Here is a 16,685-nt window from a genome sequence, read left to right as displayed (position 1 = left end):
CTCTTTTGCTAAATTTAAAAACACGAACAACAAGAAACCATGTAAAAACAATAATCCCAAATAATAAACACTACGTTTGATACATTTCAATTCAACTCAATTTATGAAACTTTTTTTGAATTAAATTTATCTTAATACACTAAACTCAACTCACCTTATCCCAAATTGGGCCCTATTTGTGTTAAGTTAAGAATTTTACTAAATAATTGTAATTAAAATGTAACTCAACCCGATTATAAACTTATCTTAATACACTAAACTCAAATCATCTCGACTTCCGTCCAATCGGGCCTTACATGGATTAAGTTAAGAATTTTATCAAATATATATATAATTAAAACTCAATTCAACTCGAGTAGACTAATTTATCAAGTAATTAAATCAAATTAACTCACTTCACTTACCCAGGGACAGCTGTCAGAAGTCAGAAAAACCCAATGTTTTAAAAATCGGACCGGATAGCGAATCGGTCTATTAATTGGGTCACGGGTCAGTTGGTCCGACCGGTTAGACCGGAGTGGTCCGACCGAATGATGTCATATATATATTTTATAATTAAATAATATATATATTTGAAATACTAATATTCTATATATTATTATGAGAAATGCTATTATTAACTAATATACAACTAATATTTTATATATAATTGTTATATATGTTGTTAAAAAATTAATTAAGAATTAAAAATTTAAAAATAAGTGTGAGGGTGAAAAAAATCGGGGTCAATCCGGTTCCCGGTTCACCGGTTCGATCGGATTTTGACCGGGTTGATGAAGATTTGATTTTTTATGTCAAATCGGACCAGATAGGCCACCGATTCCCGATTTTTTCGGTCCGACCGGTTGGTCTGGTCCGGTTTTTAAAACAATGAAAAACCAAACGTCGATACATATATTTCAAATTAGTCAATACAGAACAACGACCGCATAGCGCAGTGGATTAGCGCGTCTGACTTCGGATCAGAAGGTCGTGGGTTCGACTCCCACTGTGGTCGCCAACTGTTTTTATCAGCTTCAGAAGAAGCTATGACTGCTAAATTTATTTTTAATAAAAAGGGAGGGAAAAACTCGGGAAAGTAGAGTTGTGAAAATGGAGGACTTGTCCAGCCCAAGCCCAACCCAACATTATATTGGGCCTATGGTCTTTACCCCCAGCTTGGATCATCAACCAAGCCCACGCTGTAACTCAAATGGATGTCTCCAATAAATGTGAGCAATATTTTTGTTAAATTGAAATCAATTAAAATTATCGAGTTAATTCAGTTCAAATCGGTTTAATTTAATTGTTAGGTTTGTCAATTTTAGTTATTTTAGTTCAATTTGATTTTTGTATTAAAATAATTAAATCGATCAAAATATTAAAAAAATGTCATCTTTGCGCTTTGTTATTTCGGTCTTTTCATCAGTTTGATTTTTTCAGTTTGAGAATTTATATGGTTGGTTCGATTTAATTTTCAACACAGATTCAGTTTATTCGATTTAAATAATTTGGTCCATTCAATTACCAAATTGACCAATACAAATACTAAAATTAAACATAATTCAAAAATTAAAATAATAAAATAAATATATTATTTAACATATATACACATATACCTATTATTATTATTTATTAAATAATATATTATACATATTATTATTAATCCCTCCCCCACTTTTCTCTCCCCTCTGGAATCCTCTATTTGCCCAAGAAACCCCATTCCTCCCCCAAGAAACCCACCCATGTCTTCTCTGACTCTATCTTTCTCATATCTTCTTTCCTTTCTCGTCGAACTTGAAATTTGGGGGCCCTGAAATAAAATGTAAAAATGAACCCCCTAGTACATCCAAATTTTATTTTTTATAATAAAATATAAATAAATATTTACACCATATTAAAGAATAAAATTTAAAAAAAATTAAATTATCAATTAAAAATTACTTTAATAAACAAAAATATCAATCAATTCGAACTTTTTTTTCTCAATAGCCAATCTTGTGACATAATTTCCAAATTCAGCCAATATCAATAAAATAGACATACGCAAATTATTCAAATCTCTGAATGCATTATGTATCATAAACAAAACGAAATGCTTTATGCATCATAAACAAAATGAAGTGAAGGAGCAACTAACTGCTGAAAGTAACATCAATAAAATAGATAGGCAAGCCATCCAAATCTCCAAATGCATTATGCATCATAAACAAAACCAAGTGAAGGAGTAACTAACTGCTGAAAGTTGAAGCAGATCTGGAGACTAGAGTTGGAGCTTCAGAGAAGCATATCTGAAAGATTGAATCTAATAAGCCAATCAGCAATCGAGAGGCAGTGAGACACCAGCAACAGTGAGCGACAGAGCAAAAGGCAGCGAGCAACCGGCCACAAGCACGAGAGCGAGCGATGGAGCAGAGCAGCGAGAGGCGACGTTTGCTGGGCGAGCGACGGAGCAGCGAAGCACCGGCCACGGGGGCAAGGCGAGCCGTCGAGGACGAGCGACCGCCGACTGAGCAGCGAGAGGAAAGAGAGAGAGGGGGGGGAAAGGGCGATAGCGAAGGGCAAAGGAGCAACAAGATGAGAGAAAGGCAGTGAGCGATTAGCGACGGATCAATGAGAAGAGCGAGGGCGAGCCGCTGACAGCGATGGAGAAGGCGAGGGCGAGGCGCGATAGAGCGAGAGAGATAGGGCTAGGGCAGCGAACGAAAGAAATGGAGGGAGAAAGGTTGTGAAGAAAATGGTGGGCAACTAGGCCTGGGCAATGGGCCTTATAAATATGGATGTTTTTAATTTTTAGGCCCCTAAGTAATGAAATTTTCATGGGCCCTAAGGCAACCGCCTCATGGGCCTCATGAAAGGTTCGGCCCTGTTTTCTTGGCCTTCATATCTCTTGTGACTTGAATCCGACGATAGAGAATTGATCGGGGCAGAGAAGTTGGTGGATCGACGCGTACCGACGGATGGCGAAGTCGTAGCCAAGAGGTTGGTCCTTGTTGTCGGCCGTCGTTTGCTTCTGTCAAGGCCGACGACCGTGAAAAGAGAGGAAGAGAAGGAAGCGATGGCGGTAGATCTGGCCAGCAATGGTGATGGCTTGAAGAGAATTAGAGAAGGAAGCGGTGGCCAGCAGTGATGGTGAATCTAGCTTGAAAAGATGAAGAGAATGAAGCGATAACCGGTGGTGATGGCTTGAAAAGAAAGAAAAAAAGAAAAAAAATATTAAAACACGAAAAATAAAACATGTTTTTTCTTATTTTGAATTTGAAGTTTATTTTGGATGAAAATATCAAAAATCAACATTTTTTATTTTATTTTTTTTATAATTTTTTATTTTAAAAATAGAAAAAAAAACGTGTTTTTATTATTTTAAAAAATTAAAAATAACTTAAAAAAAAAAAAGAATGCAACCTAATATTTTCTTTTAATGAATTTTTACCATTTAAGCCAACCAAAAAAGAATATATTAATAAGGCAGATATATGAATGAATATATATATGATCAGCAAATTCAATGCAATATTCCAAACAAATTAAATGCCAGCTTCAAATTAGGAAAGAAGAATAATATTTAATTAAGAACATACCAAATGAATGAGATTTCAGAATAATATATTTAATTAAGAACATAATTACAGCATAATTCCATCTTATAGCAGCATCTGATCAGACATTTTACGTATAAATTGGGCAGTGGATTGCAGCTTAAGAATGCAATATTCCATCGTTGTGGGGAAGAAGAAGATGGAGACGATGAAGGCCAACTTGAAGCCTTTGGAAATGGCGGTTTTGAGCATGCTGGTTCTGGGCTTTCTCGCCGGGAATGCCGAGGCCATACGGGTTGGGTTTTTGCCCAGGGGATCAGTTCCTCCATCACTGGGGGCCATGTTGCCCAAAGGCGTTCCCGTACCGCCGTCTGGGCCATCTAATAGAACTTCCGACACCCCGCCGCCGCCAGGCGACGGTCCGGTGTTTGGTGTAAGTGTTTCTGTGCCTCCATCTGGGCCGTCTAAGGGCAGCTCCGACCACCCGCCGCCGCCTGGCCACGTTCCGATGTTTGGTTAAAGTGTTCCTGTGCCTCCATCTGGGCCGTCTGATTGACCTCCGGCAGCCAGAGGAAATGAAATAAAATTATCCTTTTACTAAATAATACATCTTGTGAATTGATTGAATCTTAATCATTACTCTAAAGACACATATATTAGTATTAGTTTTAGGGTGTGTTTGATTGCTAACATGAAATTTGGGTGAAAAAAAAATATTTTTTAGATAATTGAATTGTCTAGAATTAAATTTCAAGAAAAAAGTCAATTGAAGATGTTTGATTGGCTTAAATTTCTAACTAGAAATTATTAAATTTCTTTAATTTTGGTGTTTGATTTTCATATATATATATATATATAATTATGGCTGCAAATGTCACGAGGAAGAAGACGAAGGGGAAGGGCCGTCGTCACTGCCATCGCCGCTTCTCCTTCACCATCGCCGTCGAGCTTCCCCCATCGCCATCGCTGCCGAGCTTCCCCCTTCGCCATCTCTGTGCTTCTCCTACGCCATCGCTCTGCTTCTCATTCACCATCGCCGTCGAGCTTCCCCCATCGCCATCACTGCCGAGCTTCCCCATTTGCCATCTCTGTGCTTCTCCTTCGCCATTGCTATCGAGCTTCCCCATCACCATCGCTGCCGAGCTTTCCCATTCGCCATCGTTGTCGGGCTTCCCCTATCGCCATCGCCGTCACTGGTCGAGCTTCCCCCATCGCCATCGTTGCCGAGCTTCCCTCTTCGCCATCGCTGTTGGGCTTTTCCTGTCGCCATTGCCTCACTAGCTCAGCTTGCCCTGCCTCTCATTTGATCGCCTCGCCCTCTCTCTCGCTCAAGATTTTAATTTGCTTGATTTTCCATTTCTCTGGAAAATCAATTACAGCCTTCCCCCAAGGAAAATGTTTTCCAGCAAAAGTGGCAAATGGGCATCACGTGACTGAAAGTGGGAAAATAAGTTAGCTGAAAAATTTGGCCAATCAAACACCTCAAAAACTAGAATTTGGGTGGAAATTGACCTTTTTCCATGGAAAAATGTCAATTTCCACCCAAATTCTAGTTTTTGAGGTGTTTGTGTGTTTGATTGCACACTTTTTTCATGGAAAATGATTAATTTCCACCCAAATTCTAGTTTTTGAGGTGTTTGATTGGCCAAATTTTCCAGGTAACTTATTTTCCCACTTTCAGTCACGTGATGCCCATTTGTCACTTTTGCTGGAAAACATTTTCCTTGGGGGAAGGCTAGAATTGATTTTCCAGATAAATAGAAAATCAAGCAAACTAAAATCTTGAGTAAGAGAGAGGGCGAGGTGATCGAACGAGAGGCAGGGCAAGCTGAGCTAGTGAGGCGATGGCGACAAGAGAAGCCCAGCAGCGATGGCGAAGAGGGAAGCTCAGCAACGATAGCGATAGGGGAAGCTCGACCAGTGACGGCGATGGCGACAGGGGAAGCCCGACAACGATGGCGAAGGGGAAAGCTCGGCAGCGATGGTGATGGGGGAAGCTCGATAGCGATGGCGAAGGAGAAGCACAGAGATGGCGAAGGGGGAAGCTTGATAGCGATGGCGAAGGAGAAGCACAGAGATGGCGAAGGGGGAAGCTCGGCAACGATGGCGATGGGGGAAGCTCGACGACTATGGTGAAGGAGAAGCGGAGCGATGGCAAAGGAGAAGCACAGAAATGGAAGAGGGGGAAGCTCGGCAACGATGGCGATGGGGGAAGCTCAACGGCGATGGCGAAGGAGAAGCAGCAATAGCAGTGACGTCGGCCCTTCCCCTTCGTCTTCTTCCTCATGACATTTGCAGCCATAATTTTATATATATACGTATATATATATATATATATGAAAATCAAACACTAAAATTAAAGAAATTTAATAATTTCTAGTTAGAAATTTAAGCCAATCAAACATTTTCAATTGACTTTTTCCTTAGAATTTAATTCTAGACAATTCAATTGCCTAGAAAATATTTTCTTTCCACCCAAATTCCGTATTAGCAATCAAACACACCGTTAGTGTTATCATTGAATATTTTTATTATTATATGATATTTTATAAAATGTGTTATTTTTAATTTTAAAATACACATTAATTTTACGTAAATCTTCCCATTCGTAAGTTAGAGCTATCAAAAATTATAAAAAAAAAAAAAAAGAGAGAGAGAGAGAGAGATTATCTCATACTTAATCCCATTCGTAATTTTAGAATTATCTATTTTGATTTTTAAAGATAAAATATTAAAATAATAATTTACCTTAAATATATAAAAAAAAAAAAAAGAAATGTTGGAGAGATTGCCCTACAGACTTCTTTTGTGAGTCTGTCCAGAGAGTCCCCCAAGCCAAGAGCCCCCCCTTAACCCAACGGGGTATCTTGGATCCTTTTGCTACTTTATAGAAAGATTACTGCTTATTTGGGGACCTCTAGTCTAGAGTAGTACTTTTGGGTATATATATATATATTTCCAATAGATAAAAGACACCGAGGTACCCTAAAATTCCTCGATTCTCATTCATTTGCATACAGTACAGCTGCCCCAAAGGACGAAAGAAATGCAGGTATCTACATATTTGTATAGCCCAAACCAACAGGAAATTGGGCCTGAGCTCTTAATTCCATGCTTAGCAAGCCCACAATAAAATTAACGATTTTTTTATTTTTTTTTTATAAAAACCTTAGTGATGGGATTAACACTGGCTTTTGGGTTGAAGAATTCAAACCCTTTGAATTCTACAACCCCATCGTTGTTGGGGTTGATTTTTTTATATTGAGTTATCTCATGATAGGTTTGAATTCTATAACCAAACAATAGAATTGAATTTTATAATTTCATTATTATTAGGGTTTGGTGTCGTTTATTGATCAAAAAATTTGTTGTCTACATATTTTGTACAGCCCAAGCCGAAGCCCAAACCAACAGATTATTGGGCCTGAGTTCTTAATTCCCTGCTTGGCAAGCCCACAATAAATTTAACGATCTTTTATTTTTTTATAAAAACCTTAGTGATTAGATTAACACTGGCTTTTCAACCCCTTCGAATTCTACAACCCCATCGTTGTTGGGATTGATTTTTTTTATATTGAGTTATCTCATGATGGGTTTGAATTCTATAATCTAACATTGTAATTGAATTTTATAATTTTATTATTAGGATTTATTTTTATTTAAACACTATAATAAATTTATTTATCAAAAAATTTGCAGTCAAGCCCGCTCAAGAATTGCAAGAAAAAGAATAATTAGAAAGCATAAGATGTTTCTTGTACAAATATTTTGATATTTAATTCAAACACTAAAAATTGTTAAAATATTTAATGTATGACTTCAATTAATATTTAAAATATACCTATTTTAGAACGAGGGCTCATCTATTTATAAGAAAGCGTGAAAATTCAAGATAAGTATTCTTGATATTTTACAACCGATTAGGATTAAGACTTTTAACAGATAAGCTCTATCCTCTACAAAATTTACAAAATTCTTAAAAAGATTTTTGACCGTCAAAATTATCAATATGTGCTTCTTTATTGGGAAAATCCAAAAATGAGAGGTCTCCAGAAAACCTATGAGGTGTGGTGGGGTGGAGGCATTCTACCATGGCTTAAGGAGTTAAAAAAAAATAAAGAAGAGTTAATAACGTTATTATAAAAGTTTAAAGAGAGTATCATTAAATTTATTAATGACATATGAATACTATCTGTCTATATGAACTCCACTACGTTGCTAGACCACTTAAACCACATGAGTGGCTCTCCAATTTGGGTAGCAACATAGAGTAAGCAAAGAGTCTCTTGATCATTCAATCTTATGTTTTTATAAAGAAGAGAGAATAATATGTAAAAACATGCCAAATAAAAAGATTATAGATGGCATTGTAGCTATATAATTATATAATAATCACAAGGTGGTAATTAAGTTAGTGAGATCTTTCTCGCTTTTCTAGGTCAGGGAATCGAATCTTTAAACATGAAACTAATTGTGGTGTAGGGTTAAGACAACGGACTAGCTTTTTTGATAATAGTTTGGGAAATTCTATATCCATCCCAAGAAATTACTCTTCACAGTCTATGCTATGCAAAATTTTTCACTAATTTTAAAATTCCTAATTTAACCCCACAGCTCTCTCGTTCCTTGCCGCACCATATAGACACATACACACACAAACACATACTTATATATATATATATATATATATACACACACACACATAGGCGACAGCCATGACTGCCAACCCGCCATTAGCCCCCCCCCCCCACACACACACTCTCGCTCTCACTCTCTGCATAATGGCCGCGAGCCATAGCAAAGAGAAGAGAGAGAGAGTGGGTCAGCTGTCATGGTCGACCCAGACACACACACACACACATATATACATACACTCTCACACACACACATATTACCGCAGCCATGTGCAGCACCTCGCGGTGCGGAGGTTTGAGGATCCTCCGCATTGCCAGGTGCGAAGATTTGAGAAACTCCCGCACCACGAGGTGCAGGGGTTTCTGAGACCTTTGCCCCACCCTACCCCGGCAACGCTGATGCTGCCTTCGTCAGTCGCGATCGCCCCGAGTCAAGGAATGCTAGGTTCCCCGACTACTGTCATGGCTAAGTTCTATGGCCGCAACCATGGGTGGGTGTGTGTGTGTGAGTGTGAGTATATATATATATATATATATATATGTGTGTGTGTTTGTGTGTATATATGTGTGTGTGTGTGGAAGTCGACCATGGCCGACCCCCTCTCTCTCTCTGTCATGGCTTCCATGTGTGTGAGTGTATGTATATATATATATATATATATATATGTCTGTATGTGGGTCAGCCATGGCAGCCGACTCTGTCTCTCTCTGCTATGGACTGTGGAGGCTAAAATAGGAATTTTAAAATTAGGGAAGCATTTTGCATAGTGTGGGCTGTGAAGAGCAATTTCATAGGCTGCCAATAGAATTTCCCTAATGGTTTTATATATGTTATTGTGCATAGCCATGTTGCACGGAAACGGTTTTTGATAAAAAATGAAAACGTGGAAACGGATATTTTTTTTAAAAAATAAACATAAATAAGGTCCGAAACAAAAATATGAAACATTTCGGAAATGTTTTAAAAATGAAAAAACGGCTCTTATGAGGTGTTTCCGTACAACATAAGTGCACATGTAACGAGTTCGTTAAGTGAAGCGAGCAACCAAAGAACAGTGGCTACGGATAGAAAACGCCATTCTTATACAGACATATCCACTAATAAGATTAAACCCAGATTTGCTAACAGCTAACATACTGTAAAAGAAATGGCAACATATATGGTGGAAAATAGTGTTTTATTTATCAATCTCTGGACCTACCATTGCCTCGTTCATTTGCATGCAGCTACCCTAAAATGCAGTTCTGGTTCATCTATCCTACATATTTGCAACCTCGGTTATGAACTCATCTATTATTAGCTTCTCAAGTTCCTTACCAATGGCATCGATGTCATCTGCGAAATCCAGCCACTGCATCTCCCCGTCCAGCGCTGCCTCAGTCGAGCCCTCGCTCGATCGCTTCTCTTCCCTGGCCAGCAGCTTGCGCAGCTTGTATTTGAGTCCCCGGTCTGGCCACTTATGGCTAAGCTTCCTGGTCGGCAGCTTCACCCATGGAAAGGGATCCATGAAGGGCTGGAAAATCTCGAGGAGCCCAGAATTCGTGCGGTCAAAGAGCAGCTTCCTTTCGGACCTAGAACATGGCTCGCTGCAATACTGCTTCTCAAGGTTGTCGAATACTGAGGGACCCAAGGGGCAGTCTGAAGAGTGCCATGTTGCCACAATGGTATCAGGATCGGCATCATCAAGTCCAGAGTCGATTAGCGCGTTAACTAGGTAAGATGACTCCCAGGTGCTGTCTTCAAATATGGCCTCTTCTTCGGAGACCAAGAGAGATTGTTGGCCAACATCTTGATCGCTTGAAATAAGCACCCCACCATCAGAATATCCTCCAGAATCCATCTTGAGAAGCTTAAGCTGCATTCGGAGCTCTACAAGTAACACAGCATTAGGAGAAATCGAAGCACAAAAACAGCCATGTGGGAGAAAGAAACCCAATAATGGAATAGGTAGCTAACAAATTGATTGAGACCATTTGTCAAGAAGACAGTAAGGGTGTTGAGACCTAATTCAGAATATGATTGGTATGGCTTAAAATTTGACAAGAATTTGAGCTCAGCGTGTGAAGAATATGTCACAATTTCCAAGCATGAGATATGCCGAAAGAGAATTATGTCACTAACCCTGGATAAATTGTATAAACTATTAAGTTTTGCTAAGTTGTAGCCTTTCTTTTCAAAGGGAACGAGTATTATCAGACTCAATACTAGATAAACGTTAATTTGTTGCAATTATTGCATTTCCTTAATAAGGGTCCTTGTATTCCAACGCTATCATTCTTTCTCAATAGCTTGAATCTACTTTCGGCAGTATGATTTTGTACATGGACCTAAGGCCATAAAATTCTACTTAAAATTGGATGCGTAGTAAACTTTCAACAGTTCCAAAACCTCCTATAAGATTAAAGAAATTGAAGGCTCACCATCAAGATCAGCACTGACTCTCTCAAAGCACTCAGAACGAGATAATACTTCTTCTGTGAAAGGAATATCCAGGACTGAATCTGGACTCAGATGAACAGCCTCCTTTGAGCTTGCTGGAGATGATGGTTCAGGTACTGGGTACTGTAGCGGAGCTGATTCTTCAGATGGTCCAGGAGAAAGAAATGTTGTCTCAGTGTTGTTCCGGTGGATCTGAAATGCAATGTACCAAGAGAAATAACAAAAGACAATTTGCCCCTTAGTGCAAGAATATATACTGATACTTTCCAGACTTTAAACTAAAACATGCTTCTCAAGTCAAAAAATATTTGCCCCTTAAAGCCAACTAATAAGAAGAGTTTTTGGACCCTTTGTGATTCCTCTAAACATGGAAGTGATGGACAATTGCTTAAGGAACAAAGAAATCAATCAAAGAATACCACAATTGACAACACAAATTCATGGAAACTTCATGGTAGGCTCAATAAGAGCTATATGGGGTAGTTAATTATGATGTTGTACTCTAGCAATTTACTCATTTTCAAGCTCCAAAAACGGTTAGAAAAAAAGAGATTTGTGACTGAGGACTATTCATTATTGTCATCTGTAAAGGTACATAATAAACACCATTTCACTAAATGATGCCATCAACCTATAAGTAGTCATCTTAAGTTCAAGAAGTTAACACACGAAAATGAATTGACCTTCTATAAACCAACAATCCACTAGTCTTTATACGAATCATAATAGCACTCCACATCACCACCAAGACATCAGTTTGAATTGGGAATGGCTTCACATGTACAGAATTAGTTGTTTGGTTATTTTTACAGTCTTTATGAAATATTCCAGTTAAAACTAGGCCAAACAAAAGCAAAAACCTCTTTCCTTTACCTAACCCAAAAAAAAAGAGCAAAAACCTCTCCTTCCTCCCCCCAACCCCCAACCCCCCCCCCCCCCCCCCAAAAAAAAAAAAAACCACTCATTTCCTGCAACCAGCCGATCATTGAGTCAATCAAGGTAGACTTACATTCTAGACCTACCTCATCCCATTCTTAAATAGCAATAGTGGGTCACAGGAAACCTCTTCCATGTTATAAGTTTCAAGTTCGAAGTATTAATATTTTTTATTTTTTTCAAAGGAAATTAAAAACTAGAATTCCTCAAAAGAAATGCCAAAAAAGCTTGGAGTAGCCACCTACATGCATTATGTATCTAGATTAATATAAGGACAAAATAAATCTGCTATAAAGTAATCATCTTTTGTCATAATATGTTGTGAACTAAGCATGCTTACAAACAGTTGAACACATTTAACCGAAAAAATCCAACAAGAAAAAGACATCAGAGGCCAACAACCATGGCTAGCAAGGTCCAGTCCTGTCATATGGGGAAAGACTGAAAAGTACCTTAGGCCAACAAGCGTGATTAGGCCCTTTTTCTTTTCGTAGGTACTAGAAAGGGTAAAGTCACCACCTTTTAATTAGTACTCCTATATTACATCATCAAGTGTTGAAAGAGTGGTAGAAAGTGAATCAAACCTGTAATATTGAATCCTCTGGAACAGGAGTGGGGAAATTGCAATTTCCTAACAGACAAGGTGATGGTTTTGGTGGCAGCACAATAGGAGATTCAGACAACCTGGTCATTTCCTCACTTTTAGCATCCACCTCTATATCAGTAATCAAACCTGTATTGTCAACATTACTAGTTGGCATCTTGGAAGCCAAAGGTTGCTCTGGTGGATGTTTTCTCCCAGGGTTGATCTTCTTCTGAGAGTGGTTAAATTGTTTTTCCTCCAAAGAGTCAGTACTATCACTATAGCAGCGGCAATGAGACTGGGATGTTTTATTGCAGGATCTCTTCGTTTGAGAGTGGCTAAATTGCTTCTCCCCCAAAGAGTCGATATTATCACTAAAGCTGCGGCGATGGGACTGAGATGTCTTATTGCAGGATCTCTTCATTTGAGAGTGGCTAAATTGCTTTTCCTCCAAAAAAAAGTTGGGATTATCACTAAAGCTGCGACGATGGGACTGAGATATCTCATGGCAGGCTCTAAAGTTTCTGGATGCATAATCTTCTTTCTTTTTGAAACTTTTCTTGATTCCATTATTTCTAACCTCATTCATGACTTCTGCGGGCATCAAATACCCATCCTGGTCAAGAGTTCCATATTTCGTGCCCGCCTGTAAACCACCAAATCCAACAGATGAAGCAGAAATCGATTTCAACCTGGAGGAATTTCTGACGTATCCATCCTTCCAGCCATCCCGGCTACTAATACCCAAAGGGCTATCCCACTCTGCATTTTCCTCATTACCAGAAAATTTGTCACTTAACCAATCTGAACCAACCACTGGACCCAAATTCTTCGGGCTCATTTCCCTGTCAGAAATAGCAAGCATGTCACCCAGCGTGCCGCCCTTACCCATTGCTTCAACATCCTGAAATCTCTGGGAAGTCTTCCATCTCTCTGATAGTCTATTAGTAGCCTCCTTAGTTAAACATGACTCCGGTGAACTCAGTGATGGAGGTTTGCTCCGGTTACTCCTATGAAAGGACTGTCTGGAAGACAGCATTGTCACATCTGATTCACTTGTAGAATCACTTCCAGACATGTTGTATGAGCTCTCATCCCCAGCATATCCTCTAAGTATGGAAGATAAATCAACCAGCTCGCTACCCAGACTTTCTCTCACTCTCTTTGTAATCTCCTTTGCTATCTTCCTGGATTCTCTTGACTTAGATTCCAGAAAACTCAAATCTGATGGCAAATTTTTCTTAACTTGTGATCCTGCCTCTACAGTGCCAACATTCTGACACTCCATGTGTTTGCTACTATCTGAAGAATAGGGTGATGAAACAAATTTAGTAGCATTCTGCACCTTTTCAAAGTTTGGCTTCAGAACAACAATCCTTGTTGGGAGAATGTCCGTTTTATGCTTCCCTTCTAATTGAACTTTCGATAACTGAAAAGGTTCCTGAGCACCACAATGATTGCCAAAGTGGGTTGAGCGACCATGTTTCCAATAAGAGCTAGTGTCACAAGATGATGTCCCTTTATCAGATTTCCAGCCAATGGTATTGCTTTCATAGTTTTCAGAATCTGATGACTTTATAACTGATATGCGACTGCATTGTGATCTGGGAGCAGAACCTTGCAGATCGAGGAGATGCTTCTTAAACAAGGGATCTGGTTGCTGATCCTTGTTAGCATTAAGCAGGTCAAGTGTATCACAAGATTCTCTAGAACTATAAAGCCTTTCATTTGTGGAAGGACATTTTGCATCCATGAGCCTTGGCTGAGTGAATGCCACCAGTGATCCAGAAAGCTTTGGATCTAAAATCCCTTTTGCTGGGTCACTGCCAATTTTTGATATCTCCGGAACCTCATACACATCCTTATATTCTTTCTGGTCCATTGAGACTTTCCTATTCAATCGGTGTTCACGTGATTTTCCATTCCTGTCAGACACTAAGAAAGCAGCTCTCTGCTGGTAAGTTTCAGAGAACCCCTTATGTTGTCTATGTAGAGGCTGCTGAGGTGGCAGCCCATCAAGACCCATCAACCTCGCAATAACACTAGGAGTTCGTCTCTTGGGCTCAGTTTCTTTTGACATTTCCTCCGCTAATAACTTCTTCATTGGGGTTCCAGGGACCCGTCTGGAAGAGCTCCGCCCCAACCCACATGTGAACTGCACAGAACAAATGAATTTCAAATTCAAAATTCAGCACAGATAAAGAGGAAGAATCAGTAGACAATACTAGGCAGCAGGGTAAATATTTTCAATAGAAAATGATACATCATAAAAGTGAAGTATAAGCACAAACAAGAAATCAGCACACCAGATCTTCCTTAATGGTACCACTGCTGGAAGAACTAGAGTCTGAGCCCAAATTTAGTAAATTTCTTTGCCTTTCAGTCTGCCTCTTTCCTGGAAATGGATACAGATAAAAGCATTACAGCATGCCCATTCAAAAATGATACATTCATAATGATTCTACAATCTGCATGGTGGTGCACTGATTACCCACACGCTACAGATGCACAAGCCTTAAAATGGCCAAAACAAAAACCATCATGCTGTAGAAAAACAAAATTAAGAGAGAATAGCATCTAGATATTAAAATTAATAGGCATGCTTACCCAGAATCCCAGATCTACTCAAAAATTAAATGTTCAAGATATAATAATAGAAAAGGAATAGAACAGGCCAGATTTTCTGACTGAACCATAGGGAATGGTAATGACACAAAATGGAATGCAGATAATAAAGGAAAGTCAATAATTGAGAAATCTCTAAATCAAAACCCAGAGAAATGGTAAAGCAAATTAAGCACGAGAAACTTTAATGCAATATATTGTAATTCATCATGACACTAATAAAGAACAAACAAAATCATTTTGAGGCCACCACTAACAAAGGCACTACTCAATTCCAACAGCAAACAAAGTTTACTTTAGCAAAAGCACAAGCAAAGCCAAAACTCAACCAAAATCACAAGCGCCCTGCTCCAAAAGAGCAAAGGGGCGAACAAGAAATAAACTAACATAAAGGCTCCTATAGGTTCATGAGGAAATGGAGAAGGCCAAGTGGCCAACCATTCAAAATTCAAGCCACCATATTAGAACCATTAATTTTAACAAAATAATAGCTGAAGTGAGCAAAATCAATATCCGCCGTATTTGAGGTTAACTTCTAATTTTCATAAAAAATAACAACCCAGAATAAAATCCTTATTTCCCTTGCATTTCAGCAAGCTTTCTCAGCGACTAAACACGAACAGACATACATTCGGAGAAAGAAAAAGACTCTTGATACCGCGTTTATCTTGGCAACTAAAACAGACATGCATTTATATGTCAAGCCTCTTTGTGAATAAAACAATAGCTGAAGCGAGAAAAAAAAACTCGGGAAAAAATTCGTCAATTCACTAAATTGACAGTAAACGATTCTCCGCATTCTTTGAGGCCAAAACTTTTCAACTCCTTGATACATAAAAACTAACTTCAAATAAATAAAATACCAAAAACTATTATTTTTCTCTCTTTTTTTTTTTTTTTGGAATTTTTCCTCAACTTTCTCAGCAACCAAACAGACACATTTCTGCGCGTGCGTGTGCGCGAGACAGAAATAGAGACAGAACCTCCACGTTCATTGGTTTTCTTAGCAACCAAAGGGACATACATTTATGAAAGAGAAAGAGAGACTGACCTTCACTGGCGGTAGGGACCTTGGACCTCTTCTGCCGAAACCTCTCCATTTCCACTCATTCAAGGTAGACCAAAACGAGAAAGGCAAATCGAAAACGAAATTCCCGAAAACCCTAGGTTCTCAGCCAAATTGAAGCACGAACTTCACGCAGAAACAGAACCGCATTGCAGATCTCCTAAACCTAGGCACAGAGAGACATCTGCTAGAGTTTTAGAGAGCACAAACGGAGAGAGAGAGAGAGAGAGAGACTGTAGTGATTGAAGCATTAATGGCGGTCCCGCAGTTGCAAAGCCAAGCCAAGCCAAGCGAGCGAACGTCGCCGCTGCGGTTTTTTTGAACATTCAAAATACCGAAATACTGGCATATACAGAGCCCAGCCGCTGCGCGGGCCAGTGGCTGCATAGTCCTTTCGCTCTACGCCACGCGCGTGTATTTTTATTATAATTATTATGATGATTAATAAATATGAATATTTTTTTTATCCTTTTAATAATTCTAAATTCACCTTTTAACTATTTCCTATCTCTAAATCAAATCCAAATTTCAATGGAATTTTGTGAATTTAGCAATTTATTAAAAGCATCATTTATGAAAAAGCTCACAGCACAGCTAACAAAATAGGTATGCCCTATCTACATAGTCATATGTTCTTCGAATGCCCTTATTGGAAGCGATCATTGTCCTATTTTGGAGATTGGCTAAATTTGGTTAGCCTTGTGGTCTTAGAATCCTGGAATTTGTTGGGCCTCTAGAAAATAAAGTGACAACTGTCAGGTAGACAACTATTTTATTTTTCCAGGGATGGTTTATTAATGTGACATATTCATTTACCACTATACATATTATTATTTTTAATATTATAACATCCTTAAATATATGCACGCATATTTCAAATATA

General features: G+C 38.7%; 1 protein-coding gene and 1 non-coding gene across 3 annotated transcripts; one reads left to right on the top strand and one right to left on the bottom strand.

The window, feature by feature from the left end:
• Positions 1-923: 923 nt before the first annotated feature.
• On the top strand, positions 924-997 carry TRNAR-UCG (transfer RNA arginine (anticodon UCG)). Its single transcript has one exon. It is a non-coding gene; the product is annotated as a tRNA-Arg (tRNA).
• An 8,219-nt stretch (positions 998-9,216) lies between these two features.
• On the bottom strand, positions 9,217-16,125 carry LOC127790618 (uncharacterized). 2 transcript variants are annotated; one of them, XM_052320197.1, is made up of 5 exons: positions 15,788-16,125; positions 14,418-14,506; positions 12,113-14,266; positions 10,574-10,784; positions 9,217-10,022 (listed from the first exon to the last, which is right to left on the bottom strand). In XM_052320197.1, the coding sequence occupies exons 1-5, from the start codon at positions 15,834-15,836 to the stop codon at positions 9,412-9,414; spliced, it is 3,114 nt and encodes a 1,037-aa protein (XP_052176157.1). In that variant the 5' UTR covers positions 15,837-16,125; the 3' UTR covers positions 9,217-9,411. The 2 variants fall into 2 exon arrangements, with proteins under 2 accessions (XP_052176157.1, XP_052176158.1); XM_052320198.1 differs by lacking the exon at positions 15,788-16,125 and adding an exon at positions 14,719-15,697.
• Between the last annotated feature and the right edge of the window lie 560 nt (positions 16,126-16,685).

The sequence above is a fragment of the Diospyros lotus genome, chromosome 14 (genome assembly GCF_014633365.1).
Source record: "Diospyros lotus cultivar Yz01 chromosome 14, ASM1463336v1, whole genome shotgun sequence".
In the NCBI taxonomy this organism is placed as follows: domain Eukaryota; kingdom Viridiplantae; phylum Streptophyta; class Magnoliopsida; order Ericales; family Ebenaceae; genus Diospyros; species Diospyros lotus.
This window is presented reverse-complemented; position numbering and strand designations above follow the sequence as displayed.

Coding starts and splice junctions, on each gene's coding strand:
- LOC127790618 (XM_052320197.1), bottom strand. CDS start 15,836: ATGGAGAGGTTTCGGCAGAAGAGGTCCAAGGTCCCTACCGCCAGTGAA. Junction 14,507..15,787: donor GGTCCCTACCGCCAGTGAAG/GTCAGTCTCTCT, acceptor ATCCATTTCCAG/GAAAGAGGCAGACTGAAAGG. Junction 10,023..10,573: donor AGTCAGTGCTGATCTTGATG/GTGAGCCTTCAA, acceptor TGTTACTTGTAG/AGCTCCGAATGCAGCTTAAG.